The sequence below is a fragment of the Tachysurus vachellii genome, chromosome 4 (genome assembly GCF_030014155.1).
Source record: "Tachysurus vachellii isolate PV-2020 chromosome 4, HZAU_Pvac_v1, whole genome shotgun sequence".
Classification (NCBI taxonomy): domain Eukaryota; kingdom Metazoa; phylum Chordata; class Actinopteri; order Siluriformes; family Bagridae; genus Tachysurus; species Tachysurus vachellii.
The window spans coordinates 11,614,983-11,635,670 of NC_083463.1; the positions used below are offsets into that span (position 1 = coordinate 11,614,983).

Genomic DNA, 20,688 nt, shown 5'->3' on the forward strand with positions numbered 1-20,688 from the left:
TTTATTTGTTGAACCAAAATCTCTTTAATCATCCAAGTTCAAAACTCTCGCTCTGCTTTGAAGCTGATTTCTGTTTCCCAGCTTCAGACCTCATTCCCTGTTTTCTTCGTTCTAGGCGTTTGCAAGATTAGTTATTCAAGGGTTGTTTGTCGTCCCTGAGACACTTCACAGATGCATCTGTGTTCTGTTAAAGGGATCTCGACTCTGTGCAGCCCAGCAGCTGGACGGGTCCAGAGGGAAGACCCCTGCACTCGTTATCTGGAGGAGGAGGAGGAGGAGGAGGAGAAGAAAAGAAGGGAGGTTGATGATGGTCAAGGGGCAGAATGTGAACAAAGGTTTCAAAAATCAAAATAAAACCAAAGTTCCAAAAACAAGTTCCTGAAGGGTCTGATATGGTGAAGGGAATGTCAGTGGGGTCAGAGATTCAGGATGCTGCAAAATGTACAGAATGCCTTCAGATCCCCATCCATCCCTCATCCATCCCACTGAATCTGGTGTGAAAAAAGGGAGAAGAGTGTGTTTCTGTAACCTTACATTAATCAGTGAAGAGTGAGCAGCAGTAAATCCAAAGAGTTGCCATTTTCTTTAAGGGAGAAGAAAAAGAAAAAGAAGGGGATGAAGAAGGCGGATCAGGATGAAGAGGAGGGCGTAGAGGTGGATGAGGAGAAGAAGAGATATGAGGATGAGAGAGTGATTAAAAAGGAAAAAGAGAACAAGATCAAGTAGAAGAAGAAATAGAATAGGTGACGAGAAAAAGATGAGATGGTGGATGAGGTGAAAGAAAGAAAGAAAGAAAAATTATTTAAAAAAGCATCAAGAAGAAGGAGAAGAGAAGGAGAAAAAGAAGAGGGAGGAAGAAAAAGGAGAATGAGAAGGAGGAATGTCAAAGATTTTGGGGAAAAGCAGGCAGCCATGAATTTCTCCTTTTGAGACACTCTGACATCAAAATGAGACTCAAAAATGCCACCTCAAATCAAATCCTTTTCTTTTTCCACGGCAGAAAGTTTTTTCAGCATTAGTCCCTGTAGCTCTTGTGAAATCTCACCTGCTTGAAGTGGCTGTGTTGTGTTAAACACAAACACGTGTTGGACATGCAATAAAGCTGAAGAATAATTCACTCGCTTCAAACAGCTGTGTTAAAGACGTCGTTAGTGCAGTCTTAAGCACTCATCACACACATCGTTGCCTTTGTGACTTGTGAGATTGGGTTACGGTTGACCTGCAGTCACCTCCTGCACTTCTACTTGACACATCACGGTGCAGAAGCCTCGGAAGCCTCACCCCAAGCTCGAAGCACGTGGCTAATCTAATCTTAGATCTCTGCCGCTATCTGCAGCGTGTCTTATCTTGTCTCTAGCACACATTAATATTTACATTGCTCTGTGATATGTGAGATGCCACTCAACACATAAACACACGTGAATCCACATGCTAACAGGCATGCTTCTGACTCGCTCAGTTTCTTACACTTGATTCACACACACACACACACACACACACACACACTAAAAACTCTGGGCTATTTCAGCTTTTCTTGCCAAGACACAAATCCATCTGACTTCATTATTCTGAGAAGGATTAAGGCAGAAATACAATATTAATGTCATGAACACAGTTGTTTGAATGGCATCTTGTGGTCAGGGACACGGCTGTGTAGTGGCATGTCTGCCGTGTCACAGGACGCTGCTTTGGGGTTGTGACTTCACTCATCTTTTCTTAGAGAAACGGGACCTCAATCACTGCCCATTGTTGCCATGGCACCTCGGTCAGGTTTGGCAAGGCACTAGAGGACAGAGAAAGGGCAGATCAATGGAGATCTGTGTGGTATTTTGGGGAGATAAATTTGGGGATGCCGCAGGTGGCACTGATATAGAGGAGTGTGTATGAGACCAAAAGCCTCCTGCATATCTAATTCTAAGATATATGACTGTACAGCATGCTGTCTAAGAGTGTAAACCCCATGCACATGTCAAAGCATCCAAGCCGTGTGTCTCTGACACACACACACACACACACACACATACACATGCCAATAAAGCCGCTGAGTGAAAGAGCTGATTCTCTGGCTTAACTTACTCTTACTCACTCTCTCTCTAACACACACACATTCCAAAACTCACATAGAGCCCAGTGTGTCGATCTCCAAAGAAAGGGAACGCCACTGAGATCTCCACCAGACCTGATCCTCCATCATCCTGTTTGATGGTCTGAGAGTCACCCTGTTCTTGTCCAAATGGATAAAAGTCCTTCAGGGGGACAGCTGGCATCACGCCGCTTGGCATGAAGAGCCACAGCAGCGTGCACAAGCAGAGAAGCAGTTGCCTCAGCCGTCCCATCACTCACTCTGCACCGGGACCCTAAGCACCCTAAATGGGGCAAACAGGACACAGCTAGACTCTCCAGCTCCTAAAATTCTTTAGGATTTTTTTTTCTTTTCTTCACTGTATCTTCTCTGCCCTCTGTGTGTTTCTTCTTCTGCCGCTGCTGCTCTTACTGGAGCTTCTGCTTTACTGAAGAGAAGCAGATTCCTTGCATTCTGTGTGCTGCTGGGTGCTGGAGAGCTGGAGAGCTGCTGTGCTCCGTTGCTGCTCACTGAAGTGAACCGACTGAGAGAGGGAGTGAAAATAAAGTGAGAGAGAGAGAGAGAGAGAGAGAGAGAGAGAGGCAGCGAAATGATTTGGATTTTTTTTACAATCCTGCAATTTGGTCCCTGATGGTTAGCTTAGAAATATCCTCAATAAAACCTCTATTCTGCCTGCCAAAGGAGTTCTTTCAGGACGGGCCCCACCCCCCTGGGGATTCACTACCTCGCATAATTAGGAGACACAGCCAATCATAGAGAAGGGGCTGGTAACTGGATAAGGAATGGGTGGAGCTATGATAATCAAAGGCGTGCATTAGAGACACTGACAGGGCATTTGGGCTTACTCACACTATGGAAGGCATGCTGACTCCACTGCCTGCCTACACACACACACACACACACACACACACACACTTGAGAGCAGCAGACACTCCAGCAATATAACAGCAACACTAGAACGCCAATCATGTCAAGTGAACTCAGTGGCTCTTATGTAGGCCTCGCATGAGATGCCAGTTCAAAGCAAGCAATGTATGCGAAGTCCCTCTGGTTTGGATTACCGTAGTCTTTTTTTTTCTGTTCCTGAAAATCAATTTCCCAAGTGAATTTATCATGCAGTGCGTGAGATGTCTAATTTCAAAGGCATATGAAATAACTGTGTTTAAACAAAAGCACAGCAAGGTTTGGCTGGCTGCAATACAGACACTATCAGGCAATAATCTGTATATGAAGGCTTTTGTGCTAAGTCTCTTTTGGCAGTAAACTCTGAGGACCACGGTCGTCTCAGAGGAAGAGAAAAAATATCTTTTTTTACAAAGTGGGTTATTAGTAATACTAATCAAAACCTGCAGCCAAGCTGCCACAAAGGAACTTCTGAGGCAGTTTTTAACTTGTGCACACACATCAAAACAAGTCAGTGTAATTATTCACATGGCAAAGCCAACGTAAATATAGCAGCTCCACAAACTCCACACATCAATCTGATCATTGTTTCATCACTCATTGTGGGTTTATTGGCTCATAAAAAATCATTTCATGGAGTAGAACTGGGGAAAAAAAAACCCAAAACACATGCAATTTCTTCTTAATTGTTCACAAAAGATCAAGAAGCATGTTTGAGCATTAACACAGTACTAAAATGATCATGATATTAAATCAACTGATATTAAGTCATTAAATATGATAAAAAAAAAAATCTAAATGGCTTCACTAGGTTGTAATGAATACTACGCTTTGATTCTGACCTTAAAAGTGACCTAAACATTGACAGATGAAAACGATTGGCTATAATTATCATTAAGCTTGATGCTGTTACATGTAATAAACGTATTAAATACATGACGCACGACAAAGTGTATAAAAGGGTAGAATATTCCTTTGGATTGTGTGTGTGTGTTTGTGTGTGTGTGAGAGGCATGTTTTTTATATCTTGGTGGGGATCATTTTGAACTTTTGGGAAAAATTGAGGAAAACTACGAGAAAATGTAGCTTTTAATAAAAAAAAATGTTGTTTATGGAGATTAAGGTTAAGGTTAGATGTAGATGCAGGGATTACACAAATGATCTATATTAATCTTCACTGGAAGATTCTCACAAGTATAGTAAGAAAAATGTGAGTGCTTATGAGTGTGTGTGTGTGTGTGTGTGTGTGTGTGTGTGTGTGTGTGTGTGTGTGTGTGCGCGTATGTAAGAGGTAACCTAGCGGTTGACATCCTCACATTGTAGCGATCATCATCAGGCCAACAAGGACACACAGGGCACACTCAGCCGCATGCCGAGCAAATCCTTAAAACAATTTGGCACTTGCAGAGCGTTTTGGGGAAACAGTGATCTCTTTGTTTGTTGTTGTTGGGTTTTTTTACCATGTCAATCAGGATTACTGAGGGGATTTGTGCTCATGTACTCCAACAGTCCTGCGAGTGATTTCTTGTTCTTTGAGTAAGAGTGCGTGTGTGTGTGTGTGTGTGTGTGTGGTGGTGGTGGTGGTGGTGGTGGTGGGGGTGTTCGCGTGCGTCAGTTAAAACCTCTTATTATGTGGACATCCGTCTGAGTAGCCACTGTGAGCCATGCTGGCCCAGCTCCATAATGAGAGACGGCAGAGGGAGTGCGTGAAGACACATATACACACACACACACACACACACACACACACACGCGCGCGCGCGCACACACACACACACACACATACACACACACGCACACACACGCGTGCACACACACACACACACACACACACACACACACACACACACACACACACACACACACACAGACACACATGTTTAGGACCCAGGTTTCAGCATTTGGCTCATGTAGGTCTGTCTCCTGCGCATCTCCTGTTCCAGCTGCTCCTTCAGTGTGGACACCTGATACACACACATACACACACAGACACACACACACACACACACACACACACACACACACACACACACACACACACTACAGTTGATCACATCATGACCAGTCTCTACTTCAGCCCCAGAATTCTTTTGGTTTGTTTGGATTATTGTTTTGATTAAACATCAGACTGAACTCAACAGCTTATTAGCTCCTAGGGTGTGGACTTGGTGTTTTAGAGCACAATCAACACTACACAGTGTACCGATGGCCTAGGTTTGACACTGCTGTTATAAAACAACAACATTTATTATGTATAATGTTCTGAGTCTATGCACAGTACCAGAAATTATCCTCGGTTATTGACAAACAATAGCAATTTGTTCAGTTTGATATTGACTAATAGATTGTAAATACTACAACGGATTAAAGGCAGCTTTCAGCATGTTTGAGAAGCTTCCCTGTCAAATTCATTCACTTTTATCAAAAGTAATCTGAATATCTGCTTCATTTAGTATGAAATGTACAGTTTGATCTGTAAATACGCTCAGATATTGTGTTATACTGTACAATGCCATTTTTATATCAGTATGACACTATTCAGAAATTTTACAAAATGTTTTGTGCAAAGCATCTTAACCTTATTTAAACGTTGCTTATCTCAAGGATTTTTTTAACGGATAAAATAATGTACTAAATCATAAGCATAGCAAATAAGTGCTTGGTAAGCTTATCCTTAAGTTAAGGACATTGAGTTAAGAAAAACTATTAGATGAATTTATTAGTTGGATGAATCAAAGCAGGCAACATGCAACAATATCATTATTTACTAGTCTCTAAGTATAGAGATCAGTAGACACCAATAGCGATGTTGTCCACTGGTATCAAAAAATCTGAATGGGCTGCTTACAAAATCTACTTAAGTGCCTGAAAAAAACAACTGTGAATATGAGGAACTTTCCCCAAGGACGTTTTGACATGACTTTGGAACTTAAGTCACCAACTCTGATTTATGTCCATTTTCTATCTCACTTATTCTATTCAATTTTATTTGTATAGCGCTTTTAACAATTTACATTGTCTCAAAGCATCTTGACAGAAATATAAGAATTGTGAATATAAATGAGAAAGTTTAAAATAAAGTGTATATTTAACACTAATAAGCAAGTCGGAGGGGGGTCACGGTGGCTTAGTGGTTAGCACGTTTGTCTCACACCTCCAGTGTTGGGGGTTCGATTCCTGCCTCCGCCTTGTGTGTGTGGAGTTTGCATGTTCTCCCCGTGCCTCGGGGGTTTCCTCCGGGTACTCCGGTTTCCTCCCCCAGTCCAAAGACATGCATGGTAGGTTGATTGGCATCTCTGGAAAAATTGTCCGTAGTGTGTGATTGCGTGAGTGAATGAGAGTGTGTGTGTGTGTCCTGCGATGGGTTGGCACTCCGTCCAGGGGGTATCCTGCCTTGATGCCCAATGACGCCTGAGATAGGCACAGGCTCCCCGTGACCCGAGGTAGTTCGGATACGCGGTAGAAAATGAGTGAGTGAGAGTGAGCAAGTCTGAGAAAACCTCCCTAAGACAATATGAGGAAGAAACCTTGAGAGGAATCAGACTGAAAAGGAACCCATCCAAACTTGGCTGACACCAGAGAGTGTGACAATAAATAATGTCCTTTAACCACTGCTTATCTTACACAGGGTCATGGGGAACCTGAAGTCTATCCCAGGGGACTTGGGGCACAAAGCAGGGGACACCAATACAAAGTTCAGAACTTCACACACTCACTTACACACTACAAACAATTTAAAGATGCCAATGTGGCTACAATGAGTGTCTTTAGACTGGGAAAGGAAACACAGGAAGAGCATGCAAGCACAGTGCACATCATGCCACCACGCGTCTGCACTTAAAACAAGTGAAAATCACTTTATAAGGATTGTCATCTTATGGATTATGTATCATGTTATTGCCTGTTATCTAGAGTTATGGCTATGTCCTCTGTCATCTGATTACTGAGCTCTGTGAACTCTGTCTTCTGAGTTTAGTTTTGTGATTCTGAGCTCCACAGGTGCATCCACTGATTTTTGACCCCTTACGCGTACAGTACCCACCTGCTCCTCAAGGCAACGGACTCTCTGGCGATGAGCTTTCTCTCGAGCTTCCAGTGCTCGCTCTGCCTGCTGTTGGGCACCACGCAGACGCCCTGTTTCCAGCTCTAGTTCCTGTCTGTGGTGAGTTGTTACCTCCAGGAGTCGCTGCACATGAGCCTGCTCCATATGGGAAAGCTGAGACTAGAGACACACACACACACACACACACACACACACACACACACAGTCTCATTTTGCTAAAGAGACCTGGAGGCTAACCAGTAAAGGATGCTTAGAGTGCAAATGGAATTTTGATGGAGTATATTTCTCACAGCTTGGGTTTCAGTGGAACGGAGGTTCAGGTGACTGGATACTGATTTATCCACTAAATTATCCACAACTATTTAAATTTATCTCTCTTTTTCACTTGCTCTACAGTATGCCTATCCGTCTTTCTCTCACTCATGTTTTATCGTTGCCTTTGCCTCTTCTTCTCTCTAACCTTCAGAGTGTTGGTTTCTGCTTGTGTCTCGTGCAGTTCCCGTTCCAGACTGCACACTGTCTGCTCCAGCTGCTCCTTCTGATGACCAACACACACCGCCTGCTCTTCCCTCCTGCGTCGCTCCTGCTCCACCTGATACATGATACACATGCCCATGCATTGAAACACACAACAAACATATTTCATGTTTAGGATTGATGTCCAGATCACATGCTGTTGTTTTTACAGTATTATTCTTAGCTCTATAATTAAGATGCATTTTGATAACATGTATTATGATTCCCATAATACCAGAGACACGGCATTAACAAGTCGATCCAGGATTTTATGATTTGCATAAAATAAAGCTCAATATTCATAGGAGCTTGTAATTTTTCAAAACTAAACAGATTTTCTGTATATTTGAGCCAATTAGTGTGGTGTGATGTCAATTTATCGTGAGTCCTCTTCAATTCATGTGCACTGAACATGGGTACAGATTATCATAGAAAGTACACATTACATATCTGTTCTCACTGGTAGTATTTTAAAAGAAGAATCCTGTGCTTGCAATTTTACCGCTTTGAGTAGTCTAACAAAAAAAACATAAACACAACTCTACAAGCAATTAAGCAAAAACTCCCTGAGAGGATATGAGGAAGAAACCTTGAAAGGAACCAGACTCAGAAGGGAACCCATCCTCATTTGGGTGACACTGGACAGTAAATAATGTAAATGTAAATAATTTCCTTTCTACAACAGTTTATAATAGTGCAAGTGAGAGCTCCTGAGAAACTAATGGGGCAGCGCTACCTCTGAGTTCACCATGGACCCAACACTAAATGTAAATGTAAATATACAGTGCTTATTTTATTGAAATACATAAAATGACACATGCTAAATTAGATTCAAAAGTGCACCACAAACGTTAATGCTTAAGATTATAACCGAAAATGTACCTTCTCCAGTGTGCGTTTCAGGGAGGACTTGTCTTTGCCAAGGCGAACGAGCGTCTTCTCTAGCTGTGTCTTGTCCTCCTGCAGGCCCTGAAGCGAGCCATGTAGCATGTTCACACTCTCCTCTAGCTCTCCTTTCTCCCTCCGCAGAAATGCACAACCATTCTGAGCCTCCTGTATCTCCTGTTCCTTCTGCCGCAGGGCCTAAGATTGACGAGGGTTAACAAAGTCACAATGTAAACAAAGATCTTATGGAAGACATCATGTAATTATGAGTCACACAGGGGCATGGAAAGTGATGCAGAAGCTATAATACTGCTGATGGGCATTTCTCACTGTAATTGTGTGTCTGTTACCTCCTGCAGGCTGCGTATGTGTTTGTCCAGTTCTGTGATTCTGAGCTCAAACTCATCCTGATTCCTCAGCAGGTTCTGCAGCTTGTCGTTCAGGACGTGGCTCTGCTTCTTAGAGTTTAAAAGAGCGTCTCGTGCCTTGTCCAGCTGCTCCTGTACTCACATAAATATTATTTCATTTTCTTTCCCATTCTCTCTAACTCATTCCCTTCCACCTTTCCATCCAAACCCAGCATTTGTACCATTCCTTTTCTCCATCTCAATAGTGCTAAAGAGTTTTAAGAACCACAGATAGTATTTTTTTTTTCCTTTTTATTGGCATGGTCTGACAGGTCACGAGCAGACTGGAGGAGATTTATACCAAGTGCAGTGTTTTTGTTTGCACAGCATCTTTAAAACTCTGTTTCAATTGAAAGTTTGAAAGCCCTCCAGAGATGCTGGGAGAGAAGTAACGACCCTGCTGCGGTGGTTTATAGCACAGCTATCCCACCATGCTGACGGCTCATGGGAAGAAAAGAAGCCCTCAATTCTGGAAAAGTTATTGCATGATGGAGCAACTTACCTGGAGCCGTGGCTGTGTGACTCAAACGATCAATTCAGTCTGAAAGCTTCATTTAAGGTTTAGTGCATATATTTTACATCAGGTCACAATCAGAGCCTTTGTGACTGTGCGGTCAAGCCAGAGTGAATTAGCATGTTCGTTAGCTAAGGACAGGGCAATGTTAGACGCTGTTTAGAGCTATTAATTTTGATTCTACACGACAAGGTTGAGGGTGTAAGTTGATATTATAAACACTTATCAGACAAAGAGCATTACTATAAACCTGTGATTTGCCTTGCAGCCAAACTACTGGCAGAGCTGCTGTTACTGTAAATTGTTACTGTAACACCAATTAGACTAATCAGATTCTAGAATTCACAGTGCTGTGAGACAACCTCCTGCTGTAAATAATGAATTAAGGGAAAATAATGCAAAGTGATTCCAGAGAATCTACTGACTTTTTATTCTTTTAACAATGTTGTTTATCCTTACAGTGCGCAAGCATGAACATGAACGTTTTCATACTTCTGCATATTTTTGTATAGTAATATACAAAGCTTAGTAATAGTGCTGCGTACATTCATATACGCTACATGTCACTGTAAGATGACATCCTAGTACTGGTTGCCATAGTAATAATGTTTATCAGTTGCCTTAGGATGAAACATTCTGGAGGGAGATTTGGTGTTTTGAGATAAAGGAGAAGTAGAGTGTGCACTTTGCCATGGATCACATGCGCTCTACTGTCTTCCCTGCAACTCCTAGTCACTGCACAAAGTCACTCCATTTTTACAGAAAGTTAGACTCTTCTCAACTTTCTCATATTGCTGGACATCCCCACATATAATCTGTAACAACTGCAGTTGCTCATGTGCTCTCAATGATAAAAGTCTCTATTCTCCAGCCATTTTGTTTCTGCGAGACACAGTATGAGTGAAAACAACATAAATCTAACAAAGCCCACTGACCTGTAGTATCCTGCGATCATGCTCGCTTGCAGAGAGAGCGCTCTGAAGCTGAGCGGCCTGCTCTTGTGCAGCTCCTGTGCTGCTGTTACTCTCACTCAGAGCTGCTGTCAGATTCTGCAGCTTCTCATGCAACTGAGCCTCCTGAAGTTCAGCACGGGCAAGAGCCATCGCTGCTCTCTCACTCTCCACCTGTAACATGAACAGGAGAACTTGAAAGTCTCAGTCAAAGCATGCTGGCTCACGCCCTTTACCTGATGTGAATATAATACCTGAACAGAGCAATTAGCACATTAAATGCTGAATTTCCAGACCCCTGAAGGCAGCTTGTACATCACAACTAGGTAAATACTGATATAAGATCAATGACAGTGTCACGTAATGTGCCATCTAATAGCAGGTTGTAAGAAAGTGTTTTTTTTAAATACTCATCGTAACATTCACCTTGAGTAGAGCTGTGTGCTGCTCGCTCTCCCCCAGTTCCCTCCGTAGACTGGTCACTCTCTCCAGAAGAGCTCCTCGCTCGGCTTCCAGCTCTCCAGCGTGGAGCCGTGAGCGTTGTAGCTCACCTTCTAAAGCACGATGATTGATCTCAAACTTGGACACTCGTTCCTCTGTGGTCTTACACGCCTCGTTTAGCTTCCTGCACTCCTCAACCAGACTTGCCTCAGACACCTCAGCCCGCTCCAGCTTCTCCTACACACACAATATGTTTAACAATGAGATTAACTTATTATTATTTAAGTTATTTTAGTCGTGACACCTCTCAGAATAGATTTAATAGATTTTATTGAAGGAAATGGAGTGTAGATAGGTTTGGGCTTGGAGGATTATATCTTGGAGCTGCTCATGCAGCTAATATCTTCAAATCAAGTCAAGTCAAGTCAAGAAGCTTTTATTGTCATTTCAACCATATATAGCTGTTGCAGTACACAGTAAAATTAGACATTTCTCCATTGTGGTGCTAAATAAAAAAAAGACAGGGCTAAGGACTTAGTAAGCAGTCCTAGCCACATAAAGTGCAACTGTGCAACCTGATGAAAACAGTGTAGGACAAGACAACAAGACAATGCAGAACAAAAGACAGTGCAGACGAAAAGTTACAAGACAATACAAAAAATACAAAAAAGACAATACACAAAAGACAATAAACAGAAACAGCACCGACCAGTGTAAATACTGTATGTTCAGACAATATTGCGTGGAATCTTAGTGCTTGGGATATGGAATTCTAGCCGATTGGCTTAACTGCATTTATTAAATCAATCTTATTTAAACAACATAGTGATAGAGGTAGGTGTGGTTCAATGATATTGTTAAATTAATATGTGCTTTTGACAGATTATTGATATTCTTTATATAGAATGTACTTCATTTAGGTTGCATGAGACTTGCATGAGAGGTTGCGTTTTGTCTGTACTTACATAGAAAACATGAATAGAAAATGCAGACATTTGAAAAATGGCTAAATATCTTTAACTTCATGCTTAGATGAAATGAAGACTTAGTGTGTTTATAAATAAAAAAGGCATGACTTGATAGAAACATATTAGAATTTATAGATATATAGAATTTCCTCCTATTTTGTTGTGTCCATGATCAATTTCTTTCTGTCACACCGGAGTGGTGCTTAATGGCTTATATGAAATAATACACTCAGAACTTCAAGAGTGTGTGTTTTTTTTTTTTTATAAGTACTATGAAAATACTTCGGGGATTAATTCAACAAAAAATGCGAGATTAAACCAATTTTTGCTCTCTGTGAATCCCAAAAATTTCTAATTTGAAGGTTTTATCTTCAAAGGCTATCACAACAGAGGTTTAAAAAAACTTTCATACTGAAAGACAATTCATTTGCTTGCACGGATTGAAAAAGTCTGATAAGTAGATTTCAGTGTACTGGTAAAAAGGGTTAAATTATAGTACAGCAAGTGTATATTCCAGTCTGTCCTTTTGATTATAGCAACTTCTTAATCCTCTTCAGAATATTCAGAATGTGTTTGAGTGACAGGGTGATACCTGTAAAGCTCTGGTTCTTGCTTCAGCTGATTGCAGGCTACTCTTCAGCCTGGACAGCTCCTCTCCCATGATCCTCCTCTCTCTGTCTCCACAATGCACGGCATCCTCCTGTAGTGCGACTGAGGCCTGAGCTAGCTCTAAACGTTCTGCCAAATCACGTTTCCCTAAATACACACCCACACATTCACACACACACACACACACACACACACACACACACACACACACAATAATTTATTGTTTTATTATTAAAGTCATGACAGTTTAGTGTTCTGTGGAACTGGAAGTCAGGAGTCATACCCTGCTCCAGCTCTCTTAGTGTATGTTTCATCTGCTGGACTTGTGCATTGCTCTTCTCCTGACTAGCCTGTAGATCTGTCACTTGCCTGCTCAGATTCAGCACCTGAGACTGGGCCTCGTCCTGCAAGAGAAAGATGCGATCTCAGTTTACATTTAGTACAAACTATGTATTTCTGTCCAATTTCATTACAACAAATGACATACTGCCTACATAAAGTATAAAATATCACAGGAAAGGGAAGTCCTGTTTTAGTACATAGGAAAAAATTCTGTCTGCATTCGGAATAAAGCAGACATTTAAGTCTAGATCAAGTAAAACAGTGACAATTTTGTCAAATAGGAAACATACCTTGTTTCCTCTAAACGGATTAATAGATAAAATGGAATTTTTTATAAAGGTTGTAATTCATTTGGCGGCTTGTCAGAATACCTGGGCTCCCAGTTACCTATGAATGAGAAACACTGCTTACAGTGTCCTGAGGTATTTTATGGTTATATTAAAGTGTTTTTAGTGTGTGTGTGTGTTTGTGTGTGTGTGTGTGTGTGTGTGTGTATGTGTGTGTATGTGAGCCCTACCCTCTCTCTCTGGGTGTCCCTGAGCTCCTGCTGGAAGTTGCGCAGTGCCACTTGAACAGAATCCAGATCCAGCTCTCCATCTTCTCCAACAGAACGAGTTGGAGAAGAGCTGGACACACGATCACCTCCTAAACACAAATATAAACACAAACAAACAGGCAACATAATCTTACATGCATTTAAAATGTTTGAAACTATTTATTTTCTTGTAACTTGTAAAAAAGCACCAAAACCATTCAGTTTACACATTGTTTTACATGCTAACATTTGCTATGTGTAAGTCTAAAATAAAAAAGCTAAATAATATAATTTAATGAAACAATTATATTATTCGTTAATACTTATTTGCTTAAAGACCACCAAGTTCCTATTTGTATTGTTTTAGAATATTCTTTAGTATTTATGCACAAGTTGTATCTGTATGTTTGTATTTTATTTTTCTGATTGAACTTTTTCTACTTTTTAATTGTGCTGAACCTTTGAAAGGAGAGTGAGCTCTCCACGGTGACGGGTTTCTCCCTCTTGGTCTTGGGGTGGGTGACCTCACCCTGTGGCCGATGCCCAGAGTGCGTCTAAGGGCAGATGTTAGACCGCTCAGCTTGCGCTCTAGATCAGTGCGTGTAGCATCAGTTTTTGCCAGCTGCTCCTCCAGACCGTGAACTCGTCCCTGTGCTAGGCTCAACTCCACATTCAGATCTCTAAGCTGCACCTGGGCCTCCTGTAGTGCCCCCTCTAGGCGGGTGATCTTTTCCTGCTGGCTCTGCTGGCTGTGTTGAATGCTGAGATCCCGCTGACGCTGGCTATCCCTTTCGACACGCTGTGCCTCCTCCAGCTCAGACACATGCCGCTGCAGACCTGCCACCTGCCAGGAACACACATGAACAGATATACAAATAACATGTGCATTGTCTAGTTGTGCTAATTAGATGTGTAGTGTGTGTTTGTGTTATTGTCTGCCTCACCTCCTTCAGTGCTGCCTCTCTTCCAGCATCGCTCTCCAAGACTCTCTGTTTGAGGGCAAAGTTGTCTCTTCTGCTCTCCTCTTCTTTCTGCTCCTCCTGAACTAGACGAGCCTGAACTTCTCTCAGCTCTTTACTTCGCTGGGTACAGTCTGCCTCTAGAGTCTTTACCTGTACACATGCACACACACAAAGGTAATCAGGCTCCTACTTGTTAAAGTCTAAGTGACAAATCTAATATTTTGCTACAAGTTCAGTGACTTTTCACTGGCTAGATATATAGTACAAGGTAAAACGTTTGCATACACCTGACCATTACACCCATATGTTTTTGTACATTCCAGTTTTAAATCCCTGTGCTGTTTACAATAACCTCCACTCTTCTGGAATGGCTTTCCACTAGATTCTAGAGTGTGACTGTGGGAATATTAGTGAGATCAGGCACTGATTTCAGGTGAGAAGGCTTGTAGTGTAGTCAGAGTCCATGTTCAACCCAAATTGTAGGGTTGAGGTCAGGGCTCTGTGTAGGACACTGACGTTCCTCCACACCAACCTGTTCAAACCATGTCTTCAAGGACCACAGTTTGTGCACAGGAGGGAAAATATTACACTACAGCCTACAAATACACCCAAAACAATTGTGTGCATCCAATTTTTTGGCAACAGTTTAGGGAATGCCCACATACTGTATGGGTCTGATGGTCATGTATGCAAAAATATTTTGGCCATATAGTGAATGCAGATGCACCTTGCGGCGTAATTCTTGCAGTTCACGGCGCGCATGCAGGTGAGATTTCTCAAGATCACGCAGACTGGACCTCAGTTTCAATGCCTCCTGCTGAAGGGAGGACTTACACTCCTCAAGAACTGCCAGTTTCTGCTCCCTCTCCTCCAGAGATCTCTTGAGACTAAGTGAGACAATGACAATCAGCTTTAATGTGAGACAATGACAATCAGCTTTAATATATGTCCGGCATAATAAATTGCAATATGTATAATTTGTTTATTGATGCATGAGTGTTTGACGTTTTCTCATTCACATATTATCCTGTTAGTCTAAACAATACTTGTATCATCTTCTGCATTTTAGTAACATCTTATACACCAAAGAAAATCAATAATCTACATACAGCTGAAAACCTCCTGCCCTGAGAACTCTACATATGAAGTACGTGAGTGAGGCACATGCAGGTAAATGTAATGAACTGAACTGGATACACAGAAATTCAAGTTTCCACATGTTAATGTTGACAGATTAAATGTAAATTGTCCTCAAATTCATTTAGCCGGTAGTTTAGCTGAATTGTTGTCATTTATTTGTGAATGAACTCCCACCGTTCCTAAGTCCTCAGTCTCTGTTGCATGCATTAAAGCTAAGTAATTTAAATCCTGACATAAAGTTTTGACCTAAAAACCTCTAATTGGCCAAAACAGTAACAAGCATCAATCAGAAAACCAGAACAGTATTAGAAATAAGAAGCTAAGATCGACATTCAGATCTAATGTCTCTGTTAATGTCAGCTCGGGGCTACTGAACTATTAATGTTCATGTGGGTCAGGATGAGGTTGAATTTTGAGGCTGCACACAAAGCAAATCATTTGTAACCGCTTGATGGTGGTTAATGATAAAGGATGATGTTTGATAATAATTATCTTCCCACTGGTCTGAGAAAACCTTAACCTTTTGAACTTCCGAGCAAACTCGAAATGTTCTGGACAGAGAATATGGATGCTAGCAAAAACCCTTAACCGAAAACACTGTGATTCATGGATTTAGTTTAATCTGTTTTGAATGTATGCAGTAACAGGATATCTGATGTAGTCCTCTTCTTTCACCTCTTTCTTATAGACTACTTAGCATCTATTATTGCATACTGTCAATAGAATATAATCAGCCACCCTACAAATACCAAAGGCCAAATGTTTTTAACTCACTAATTTCATGTCACTTTACATTTACATTGTTTTAATTCACATGTATTTCATAATACAGAGATGTGTATTATATATAGTAAATGGTAGCTTTGAATTTTAATGACTTAATTTGAATCAAACACATGATGCAGCCTTTTACAAGCTAATCACGATACATGTTTGCTAATATGTGCTCCTGACAGAACTGGTGTGACTCACTCTGGTTTGTGGGCCTCCTTAATCTCACACACATTTCCTATGGGATTTAGGTCAGGGCTTTCGGATACATAAAATCCCTCATGTCTAACAAAGAAAACAGACTTAATAAATAGGTGATGTATTAAGTTTAACTGTGCACTGTGTCACTCCATTACTGCGAAACCAACTGGTACATTAGCTGTTGTAATGCCCTTCACACATGTGACATTTATTTATTTATTTATTTATTTATTTATTTATTTATTTATTTATTTAATAAGTGCTTCATTTATTAATTCATTATTTTATTACTGAATTAGCATTTTCTCTAAAGCCTGAGATTTTTGAAGGTTCTGTGGTTTAACCATTACACAGCAGTTTTAAGTCACAATTAATGCATTTGTAAATGAAACATTAATGTCAGATATACTATTCATACAATTTGTAGCTTTGTGATGTCACGCTTGGCGATACATCTCTTCATGTATGTACCTCTATATACGCGTGAATAAAATAGATGGGATGATTTCTATTAGAAGACACCCGTGCTAGTTTTAACCTTGGTGCCAATGCCTGCATAGTAGGATGGGCTATATGTATAGGCAGGTGTAAATATAAGCATGTTTGTGTGCTGGTGTGCGTTAAACCTGTTATTGTCACTCTCAGCTCTTTTGACAGCAGCCCGGAGTTCCTGGTTGGAGGTGTGGATGGCCTCCCTCTCTCGGCCCTCATCTCCCAGAGCTCTTTTTAGATCCAGACCCTCTCTACGCTGGGCGTCTCTTTCCTGAACACACTCACGAAGCTGCCGATGAGCCTCAATCAGCTCCCTCCTTCCGGCATCTCGGGTTTCCTCTGCCTCAGTCAGTTCCCTCCGCAATCGATCCACCTGAGAAGAAAACAAAAGGACAGAAGAGAAGAGAAATTACATTTGAAGCAATATTGCAAAGTCCTAAAGATGCTTAATCTGTATACAATCTCACTATACTGTGACACCCGGATGGATGGGTTCCCTTTTGTGTCTGATTCCTCAAGGTTTGTTCCATATCTATTTGTTCCATATAGCCTGGCTAGCTCATTAGGAATAATGATTATTTATACATTTTGAATTTATATCCTGAATTTAGATATTTTTGCATATTTCTATGAAGCTGCTTTGTGACAATGTTCATTGTTAAAAGTGCTAGGCAACAAAAATTGAATTGAATTGAATTGAACTGAACTGAATTATTCCCCACAGGCAATGAAATCCTTGTTCTGATCAGCAGTTATAAATGAAGTCCAGTGGCTTTACTGTCATTTCAACCATATATATGTTTAACCATGGTATAACATACTGTATCTGTGTACACTGATGAGGAATATTGTTGTCAGATTACATTAGCTCATAGTAAAGGTGAATAATCCAGACAGTCGTATTCCATACGTGGCATAGAATATTGGTGTGCAAGGACGGCTCCGTTCCACTTTCCATGGTTTGAATGAAATGGAAACACACTCTATTAGTAAAATTCCACTGCTCTCTCCTATTCATTTCTCAATGCATGTGAGCACCGCACTCCTCCAAGCAGGTCCACTACAATTCACAATGCTAAACGGCATCGAAAATAGTTTTAGATTGTACGAGAAATAAATCAGAGGTACAGATGGGCTCTGTTACACACTTGCATTAGACTCGCTCAAGTTGTGGCTCGTTGTCCCTGAACTGCGTAACCTACATTCAGGTAATGGTTTGGCAGCTGCTCTTTGCTTTATGGTGCAGATTTCTGGGGCTCAGTATCCAAAGTTCAACCACAAAGAGAAAATGAGAAACACAAGAAAACGAGAGAAAAAAGGAGAGAGAGAGTGAGACAGACAACCCTTCCAACCATTGCTGATTTCAGCAGCATGATGGGAAACATCAGCCCTTTGTGAGTGAAAATGAGAGTGTGTGTGCATGTGGGTGTGTTTTGGGGAGAATTTGTGTTAACAGGGCCACACAAGAAGGTTTCTGCTCATAAATCCTAACGTGAGAAAAACAATGCCGTACCATTCAGGCCCAGGGTGTCATTGATTTGGGCGGTGAATGGTGTAATATATATATATATATATATATATATATATATATATATATATATATATATATATATATATGTGTGTGTGTGTGTGTGTTTGTGTGTGTGTGTGTTAGAGACAAAAAGAAAAAGAAGAAAAAGAGAATACACTGATGGGGAGGATATAGCTTAAAGGGGTCAGGGTGAATATGGCTATTACTTTGCAAGGAGAAAATAAACTTTCTGACACACGGGAATTTATGAAGACGGCTAAATCCATCGCTAAGGCAGGCGTCGTCTCTTTTCTCACTCCTCCCGACCACCACACACTCTCTCACTGCTGGCAGTTAGTCAACATCTGACCTGGCAAGTCAGAGGAGGATCAGTAAAAATAATCAAATACAAGGAGAGAAAGGCACAGGGCCACTGGGGCCAAGAGAAAGATCACACATACACACACTTGAAGGAAGACTAAAACAGAAGAAAACCACATAGTTTATGGCTGTAACCAGAGTTAACAAGCTTGCCAGAGCCACTGCGTTGAAATCGGCTCTTCTTCTGTGGTCAGAAAGATTTTAACTTTACACTAATAAGAGATATTGCCATACTGACTCACATAAACAGAAATGGTGTTTAACAAACCAACCAGTGGCATTCTAGGCATATTTAACTGCAGCATAGCAAAGCCAACATCAACAGCGTGCAGTGGTAAACGCTTCTCCACAGTACTGGTACTAATTGGTCTAAACTGGGCTCCCACAGGACTCTTGCTGCCTTCTGAGCCTGTTCCTCCTTCCAATGCAAATAAATTGACCTCCCAAGACGCAAAATATTTGCTTTCCTGGCCATCTCAGGTTTTTTCCATCCTAATGACAATACAATTGAATTAATGAAGCATTCTGATGATCTGATGATTCAGGACCGCTGGTCTCACCTCCTGCTGAGCCTCATGCCTGTGCAGAGATACTTCTCTGATCTGCTCGTTCAGTCTTTTCTCCGAGATCTCTCGAGAGCTGAGAGACTCCTCAAAACGCGAGCGAAGCTGCTGCAGCTCGCTCTGCAGACTTGCCATTGTATCCTGCAGGGAACAAGGCATTTGGCATGTTAACCTCCTGTAAAAATAAAACTGATGCCCAATATTTTCTTTGCATTTACCTTATCCTGTTCCTGTTTGCTTAGAAAGTCCCGGTGCATGCGCTCCACCTCCAATGCACCCGCTTCAAGGTCCTGCTGCAGCATGAGAATACGTTCGGCCAGAGCTGCCTTTTCTGCCTCTTTCTCAGACAGAGCCTAAATAAAATGTCAACAGCAGAACGATTGGCTTGAATTTAAATAATAATCCAAATATATCCTGATTGAGACTAAATAAATTAGAATATCTGCTGACATACTGTATACACACACAAACTAACACACACCTGTTGTTTGTGGCATTCGGCCTGTAACAGGCTGTCTGTGCAGTGCTGCTGCAGTTTGGCCAGCTGCTCCTGCAGCTGCTGCAGTTCTCTGCGACTGCGCAGACGAAGATCCTCATACTCTGCACGCAGCTGCTCCTCAGCCTGCTCCTTCTGTGCAGTCAAGGTCATTCGTATACATTCCTGATGCAGAGCAGACGCACAGGGTAAAGATGCAGTCTTAATTAAACTTCCAACTAAAACCGCCAATGTGTTTATAAAGCTCCACTGCTCCCTAGTTTAGAGGTCTAAGAGCAAAACTTGATCCAATCTAATAAGCTGCCAGATAAAAAAAAAGTCCTTAATATATTATGTTGTTGTGTAGTGTAATGTGATAATTTTGCATTGTTGTTACAGTGTTAGGTATGATAGTTATAGTGAGCAGCCAACATTTCTCAGAAGGCGTTTAAGTTGGTCATAAGCGTTTTTGATTTTTCACAATAAAAATAAAAAAAATCTTAATTTTTGCTAGTGTGAATTAAGAGATTGCAAATTTCAGTGAATATGATGTTTGTAAATTATTTGTCTTGCTACATCCCTGAACTGTGTATACATTTACTTGGCTAACTGTAATTTGTGAAAACCTTCTTGAACTGTTAAATTTTCTAATGTCTGCTACTTTTTTCTTTGCTAAATTCTAAAGCTAGCAAAAACTATTTAAAAAAATAAATAAATAGCACCACCAAAGCTGTGGCCTTAAAATGTACTTCCACCATTTACATTTACATTTACAGCATTTGGCAGACGCCTTTATCCAGAGCGACGTACATAAGTGCTTATATCTCTAACATTGAATACATTAGTGCTATAGTACAGTATTTAAACTGTGAAATCCACTCTAGAGACAAATAAATCAAGGAAGTTCACAACAAATACTTATGGTTCAACATTCATTTTTAGCAAACTAGCTGACTGGAAATATCCTGCTTCACTTT

At 41.0% G+C, this 20,688-nt stretch overlaps 2 protein-coding genes across 2 annotated transcripts in view; both read right to left on the bottom strand.

Moving 5' to 3' along the window:
* sned1 (sushi, nidogen and EGF-like domains 1) overlaps positions 1-2,707 on the bottom strand; it is a 45,022-nt gene extending 42,315 nt beyond the window's left edge. The window contains exon 1 of the mRNA XM_060867757.1: positions 2,121-2,707. Within this exon, the coding sequence (XP_060723740.1) occupies positions 2,121-2,336 (216 nt within the window). The 5' untranslated portion in view covers positions 2,337-2,707. The remainder of the gene's footprint in view (positions 1-2,120) is intronic.
* Positions 2,708-4,833: 2,126 nt separating this feature from the next.
* crocc2 (ciliary rootlet coiled-coil, rootletin family member 2) overlaps positions 4,834-20,688 on the bottom strand; it is a 57,496-nt gene continuing 41,641 nt past the window's right edge. The window contains exons 21-37 of the mRNA XM_060867070.1: positions 19,718-19,897; positions 19,455-19,589; positions 19,234-19,377; positions 16,917-17,155; positions 14,906-15,065; positions 14,161-14,328; positions 13,676-14,060; positions 13,199-13,326; positions 12,623-12,743; positions 12,323-12,486; positions 10,748-10,999; positions 10,307-10,495; positions 8,801-8,950; positions 8,448-8,648; positions 7,510-7,641; positions 7,029-7,208; positions 4,834-4,950 (exon numbers count right to left, since the gene is read on the bottom strand). Of these exons, the coding sequence (XP_060723053.1) occupies positions 4,867-4,950; positions 7,029-7,208; positions 7,510-7,641; positions 8,448-8,648; positions 8,801-8,950; positions 10,307-10,495; positions 10,748-10,999; positions 12,323-12,486; positions 12,623-12,743; positions 13,199-13,326; positions 13,676-14,060; positions 14,161-14,328; positions 14,906-15,065; positions 16,917-17,155; positions 19,234-19,377; positions 19,455-19,589; positions 19,718-19,897 (3,012 nt within the window). The 3' untranslated portion in view covers positions 4,834-4,866. The remainder of the gene's footprint in view (positions 4,951-7,028; positions 7,209-7,509; positions 7,642-8,447; positions 8,649-8,800; positions 8,951-10,306; positions 10,496-10,747; positions 11,000-12,322; positions 12,487-12,622; positions 12,744-13,198; positions 13,327-13,675; positions 14,061-14,160; positions 14,329-14,905; positions 15,066-16,916; positions 17,156-19,233; positions 19,378-19,454; positions 19,590-19,717; positions 19,898-20,688) is intronic.